The sequence below is a fragment of the Olea europaea genome, unplaced genomic scaffold, assembly GCF_002742605.1.
Source record: "Olea europaea var. sylvestris unplaced genomic scaffold, O_europaea_v1 scaffold2424, whole genome shotgun sequence".
NCBI classification, from domain to species: Eukaryota; Viridiplantae; Streptophyta; class Magnoliopsida; order Lamiales; family Oleaceae; genus Olea; species Olea europaea.
In genome coordinates, this window is record NW_019242422.1 from 49,881 (window position 1) to 56,766 (window position 6,886).

General features: G+C 36.4%; 1 protein-coding gene across 1 annotated transcript; it reads right to left on the reverse strand.

Annotated features, from left to right (window-relative positions):
• Positions 1–2,685: 2,685 nt before the first annotated feature.
• LOC111382055 lies at positions 2,686–6,105 on the reverse strand. Its single transcript, XM_023005915.1, has 3 exons — positions 5,616–6,105; positions 3,911–4,148; positions 2,686–3,040 (listed from the first exon to the last, which is right to left on the reverse strand). Exons 1-3 carry the CDS (start codon positions 5,940–5,942, stop codon positions 2,889–2,891), a joined length of 717 nt encoding a protein of 238 aa, XP_022861683.1. The 5' UTR covers positions 5,943–6,105; the 3' UTR covers positions 2,686–2,888.
• Between the last annotated feature and the right edge of the window lie 781 nt (positions 6,106–6,886).

The window sequence follows — 6,886 nt, forward strand, 5'->3', positions numbered from 1 at the left end:
GAACCTGTTTCGAGCGGGTTCGTCGCTACCAATTAAAAAGGGATCAGACGATTGTGTAAGGAACAAACCTCTTGAGGCAAAGTCCCAAAAATGGGTGTTCTTTATTGGCGATGACTTTACAATCGGAAAGTAAAAATAGAATGCCTCCAAGGGGTGCAAGCACACAAGTTACTGAAAGAAGTGTTTAAATCTAAACTAAAAAATTTAAAATTACATGTTCCCTATTCGAGAGTTTTTGATTGGGGTCTTTTGTTCTATGTCTTTTCTTCCTTTTATACTCCCTGGATGATCTCTTTGTGATCAACCGCCTAAAAACTGCTTAATCGTTCTATAACTGCCCACTTTCCTCATAATGGCCAACTTGTTATGGAACTGCCTTTTCTAACTGCTGCCATTACTCTTTGTCGTTCAACCGTCTTCAATTGAATTCCTTGAATCGTGGAACGTGATAGGGCTGCTTAATAACTGCTTTGATAACTGCGCTTATTGATAACTATAACACTTCATGTTTGCTAAGATCTTGGGCGACTCGAAGATTTGGGCGAGAATAGAGTAGCAGCTCTGGACGACTGCATGGCACTCCATTCGCTCAAATCCTGGGCGACTTGCAAGCTTGGGCGATGGTGTTACCGCGTTCATGGGCCTCCCTATTTGGACCTTCATCCTGAATTGTCTGATTGGGCTTCGTTCTTTGAGCTATCTGATTTGGGGATCCTCCAATTGGGCTTCATTCCTTGGGTCGTTCGATTTGGGCTGAATTTTTATGTGTCAACAGAACCCGAGCCCAAAAACGCAGAAACTCAAAACGCGGCACAAATCAGATTTTCCTAAAACGCTCTGATACCACTGTTGTGTTTAGAAAAATTCATTCATGTAGAATCACATCAAAAACCAAACACACAGAAAGCAAAAATAAAATGAGAGAACACGAGATTTTTCGGCCCAAAGGTCCCGAGGTTCGACGACCAAATCTAACGCCTACATCCCTATTGAGCATCCATCAGGAATAAGCTCAAATCCACTATGAACAGCCCAAAAATAGGCAAAACAATCTCAAGAACACACAGTTACAAAACTTCTCAAAATCGGATGATCTTCTCACAGCAATATTGAACTCACACAAGAGTTCATCTAAATTCCTATTTCTCTCAACCAAAATCACACAAGATCTAAAGAGAGAACGAATAAAAAAGGAGAAGACGAAAGAGACTCAGAAGAGAAAAATCTCGAAGCTACTGGGGTTAAAACTCTAACCCTAATCGCCCCTTTTACTTTCCTTTTATATGAAAGTAACAATTTATTGTCATCCAACGGTCCACTTCTTGCCACTTGTCTCGAATCCGAAAGAGTTGTTATTTCATAACAAAAAAAATGCATTTCTGTTTTGCACTTATAACAAACCGGCTCCAGTTCTAGAAGTTTCTTCACAATGGATCATCAATTGCCCACCAAGTTTGGGCCACACTTCACAGTCCATTTAAATCAGCTGGGCCATACACAAAATCCAGCAAATCAATTCTTACAAATCACTACTACTTCACCACCACCACAAATGATGACAACCATCGCAACAATGACGATGACAACCAACACTACCACCAAAAACCACCATGATGGCACAAGATCGAAAAACCAAACCCATCATCACAACCGCAACAACACCAACAACACCTATGTTTATCCTAACAGCAACCCATTGTCACAATACTACCAAACCCGTCACTGCATAGACCAAGCAAGCACTGTGCAAGTTATGACAATAAAGCAGTGTCACACAATGACGATGAAGAGGAGAGAAGCAGCTCGACGCATCGACAATGAAGGGGGATGAAGCGTGGCAATGATGTAACAACGTCGTGCATTGTACACAATCTTTGCTTAGGAATTCTGCCTGCAATCGACAGCAACGACTGTGCTATTAAAGATAGAGTGGAGAGAAGGGCACGCTAGCTTGTGCCGCTCCATGTACAACAGTTGCACAGCGCTCTTCGCCATCGAGAGACATGGATGAGTTTCGCCGATGAGAGACTGTGTTAGAAAAAGAACATAAAGGAGAGAGTAAAGAATGATGAAAATTTTAGGATTTGGGAGTGGACAGGGGTATGCTGATTAATTTAATTTTATAATATTATCATTAGTATTAAAAGATGAATTATCATCTAATTTTTGAACAAAAATTCTTTTAATCTTAGTTTTGAATTAGGAATCTAAAAACCAGGGACGGATGTAATTTTCACTTTTTATTTTTATTTATTTATTTTTTTTATTCTTTTCCATTAGCCATAAGTTTAATTAGGTGTTGAAAAATATCTAGCCTCTAGCCCACCCGTGGATTTGGCTCATCCCGACTCGATCTTTTTTTAGCAAGTTGAGCGTACTTGGCTTGTGAGGGTCATGGGCTGACACGTTTGAACTCGCTGCCGACTCGTTTTCTCTCCTTTTCAGCTTACTTTATTAATTTATATATAAAAAAATTTGATTATTTTTTTTTTACTTATTTTATTAATTTACAAAAAACAACAAACTCATGTGTGGCTCGACCCAAGAGCCAAAGGGTCGAACCTAGGATTTGGACATGACACAAACCGAGCTAAGGTATTTAAGGTCTGAGCCAAGTTCATTGCCACCCCTAGGTTTAGTTAGATCTTCATTTCTCGTACCTTATCATTTACAATTGAAAATAAGTTCAGAGAACAACAATTCAACAACATCATAATTTAACCGGAACACAATAAAGAGCTTATACATCCACGCATACATCTACGAGTACGAGGAAAAAGATAATCACGGGCAACAATATCATCATCAAGGTAATACAGTGCAAACATAAACTAGTACTTGGCACGCTACATATCAACATAGTGAAACCTCCTTTCTGCAACAGCTCTTCATTCCATTTTTTTCGATTCAGGGTGACGTGAAACATGCCTTGTAGAAGAGTAAGATGAAATTGCTGATCCCGTAATGTGAAGGGAATGCCGGGCTAAACCTATGCTTTTCTTCGTCACCAGCCACACGGTGCAGAAGAATCCAATCCAACCTGAATCCCACATGAAAAGTTTACGATAGTTATACATGATATGTATAATAACAAGTCAAGCAACACGTTCATTTAGCTTGTAAACACCGGAATAAAGTAGAATCTACATTTTCTTATAAGTTTTTCCAGCATATATAGATATTGGCTTGTACGTAATGATAACAGAAATGGTAGTCATCGTCTAATGTAAAAACAACAGAAAAATACTTGACCGAAGGTTTCATATTGAGTCCGTATCTTTTTACTTTATTTAAAGAAGACGCAATTATAAGACACATATTCAAGAGAATTTGGTTGATAATACGGACTTAGTTCACAGACCAAGTGCTATTTTGGGAAACATTATAAGTTACTTATAACTTGCCGGTCAAAGTCAAAATTAATTTTAGCTACATATTTCGTTGGACCCACAACTACTACCAACTAATCCATTATTCATTTCTGTCACATTATGATTTCAGCAACTTATAATTTATCGAAATAAGCACTAAGAAAGGGATAACTTGGAAGTTTAGAAGTTTGGAAGAGCATTTTGGAATCTAAAGATTTTAAATAGCATAAGAACTCAACTTCAAGAGAAGATATACAAATTGCCATTTTCAGTCATACTCAAAAATAAGAATTATAGTAGAATCAAATCACAGTATCACACTGTTCAAAAGAATTCAGGTTCAACTAAAATTAAGGAAAAAGGACTTGAAAACAACGTAATGGGATTATTTAAAAATAAATAAATAAAATGTTGAGTGAGGATCCATTAAAAAAAAAAAAAAAAAGTTGGAGCTGGAAAAGCAACAAATACAGACATGGAAATTTTCGAATGTGTCAAATACTGTTAGAAAACATAATAAAAGAATCTTAGTAGATTACCTGTAGCTACAAGAACAGCAATAACAGCTAAAATCGTTGCTGTGGAAATGACACATATAGCTACTGACAGTGCGCCAACATAAATGGCCGCAACACAGGCAAAGAAAAGAGCCAAGAACCCTCCTGCTGCCACTAAAGACATGAAAAGAGAAATAACAATGGCATTGACGGTTGCTGCAGTAAAGAAAAGCATAAATACTAGCAATCCAGTCAACGTGACGAGGGAAATAGTCCCGACCTGCAACAGTTATAAGTATTTCAGAGATCAATGTAGGAAAGTTCTAACAAAATATACAGGTTACGAACAGAACAAAATCTGAAAAGTAATTGGAACTTAAATTTCCAACATATGATGCTCCCAAAGGGAGGATCATGAACCTACCTAAACTTGTATAAGTGAAGAATATTTGAGGCATGAAGGGATTAAAGAAAAATGTAAGTGGTAAGAGAACATGTCGATGGGAAAAGACTAATTTCAATCACAGAGTTCTTTGGCTTCTACTAGCAGACATATAATGCTGTTTTCTGGGAAACCTAATATACAACTTAGCCCTAGTTTGAGCCCCATTTTTGTGAAGAAAATGAATTTTTGAATAGTATATTGATGGGAAATGTGTGGTTAAAAAATAAGGAAAAGTTTTTTATTTGCGTATAATATTATTTTATTGAAGAATGTGTGGTTGAAATGATGTCAAATCACCGTTGAAGAATGTATTTTGGTTGAAAAATGGGGCTCAAACAAGGGCTTAATAGGCAGAAGTTACAAGCCAAAATGGCACTTAACTGATGTTGGTCTTGCCAATACAGGCACATAAAGTGTAAACACGAAATGTGGACAAGGGTCAAAGGGTTGAGTCAATATAAGAATCCAATGGCCAAGTGTAGTAGACTGTATGCCAAGTGTGATCTAGAATTACCAAGGCATATATACTCGGTAAAAACGCTTCCATCTGATAATCTCAAATTTATGTTGAATCCTTTCCAAAACAATATAATCATTAGTATAATTGAGAAAAATGCTTCAATCAGATATTCAGGGATCTATGCTGAATCATTTCTAAAACACCAGATTCATGAGTGTAATCGGAAAAATGCCTTCATTGATAATCTTCCATCCATGCTTAATCATTTCCAAAACACTAGATTCACGAGCATAATTGGGAAAATGCCTCCATCTAACAATCCCCAGTCTCTGCTGAATCATTTACTAATTTTGCACCTTATTTTACTAACAAAGGTATCGCCCAAATTGATACAAGTAGGTTTCTTGGCTTCTTGATAATAATAGAACTTACCACCAAAAATTTCCATTCACACATCAAACTCACAAGCTTCTTAGTTATGGTTTGCCTAAATTTGAGCCAACAAAAACAGAAATTTTCTCAAATTCTAGAAATTGCCACAATTCTATCAAATTACAATAAGCTAGATCAAATCCACTAGTCCTTAGTTAATCCTATATCAGATCAAATCGAAATTAAAGAAATCAGTCAATAATTCTTCCTAAAAACATGCATCTATTCTAAAATGTAGCCGTATCAAAATTGATACTCATTACAGCAAAAAATAAATAAATAAATAACAGATTGAAGTTCCACAGTTTACTATGTAAAGGGTAAAACTCCAGCTGAATACCAAATTAATAGCTGTGTTGGGCTACTCCTCTTAACAAGGACGAACCCAAGACTCTGTACACTATACTTACAGAGATGACAAGAAGGAGGCGGAGGGGGCTGCCACGGCGAGCCCAGGCAAGAACATGGCGACCAGTGTTCCTCGAAGCGTCGGGAAGCAGAGGAATATTTTCCGAAACGGAACCTTTAATCCGTTGCAGCAGAGGAGCGGAAGTATAACGTGAATTTGGGCTCTTAAAGAAAATTGCGTTGATCAGATTGTTGAAAACAATGTAAAGAGTCACTTCTCCCTTTTCTGGATGGGAACTGTTCTTGATCTTTGCATGAAACCCAGAGTTTTCACTGTCCCCTCCACCCTCGATCAAAGCCCCATTCGTTTTTTCACTAGAATCCGCCATTTTATACTCACAGTAAGCTTCGCGTTACGAAAAACGAATCACTAAATACGGGCTGAGTTTGAAACTAATTCATTTGTTCATGGACTGACTGGGACAGATTTTTATTTGGACCCATCGTCGGCAGAATTATTGTATCACGTACCTGTAACTTGAGATTTCAGCCTTGATTTTTGCCAGGTGTTGAGAGTTTCAAGAATTGACTGGGCCCATTTCTTTCTTATTTGAATGTTTCTCGTGTTGATGTTACTGGCCATTAGCACGGCCACAGACAACCAATTTTGAGTCAATTCTATCGTAACTTGTTCTATTTATTATAATTTGATAAGTAGTTCAAGAATAAATTATTAAGAAAATTCCTTTCCTATGACATACTAAAGAGATAAGCTTAAAATATTTATCATTCATTAGTTGTGAAATTATTTCCTACTTTAAAGAATTTGTCGGAATCCAAACTTTCAACAAAATTGCATCGGTTTATACAACACTTAAAAAATAAAATAAAATAATTGGTGGTGATTTTAATCGATTATTACATTGACAGACATTCGTCAAAACTTCAAATGCTTATAACTAGATTGTTCTAAGTTACCTTTATGAATTGTTATAAATCCTAACAACTCGCCAGAAGACAACAAAGCGCTGCGAAAAATACCAAGCTCTCATTTTTGGAAAAATGTGAATGAAAAATATAGTCATTACGGACTCCACGCAACAGATAGAAATTCAAATTTGGTGGTTTGATGTGATAAATAATTGTCATATTTTTTATTTTAATGGGGAAAGTATCGGAAACAAATCGAGGCTGAATATTTATTGTATTTATTTTATTAGTATAATATTCTATAATACCAAGTTAATGAATATTATGTTGAATTAAAACAATACAATAATATGAGGTTTGAAACATGTTCAAGAATTTAGTGCCCACTTGTCTGGTGTATTTA

Bases quoted from the DNA above. Each gene is read 5' to 3' on its own strand.
- LOC111382055 (XM_023005915.1), bottom strand. From the start codon at position 5,942: ATGGCGGATTCTAGTGAAAAAACGAATGGGGCTTTGATCGAGGGTGGA. The intron at 4,149-5,615 runs GTAAGTATAGTG...TAACTGTTGCAG, and splicing joins GCCTCCTTCTTGTCATCTCT to GTCGGGACTATTTCCCTCGT. The intron at 3,041-3,910 runs GTAATCTACTAA...TGTGGGATTCAG, and splicing joins TGCTGTTCTTGTAGCTACAG to GTTGGATTGGATTCTTCTGC.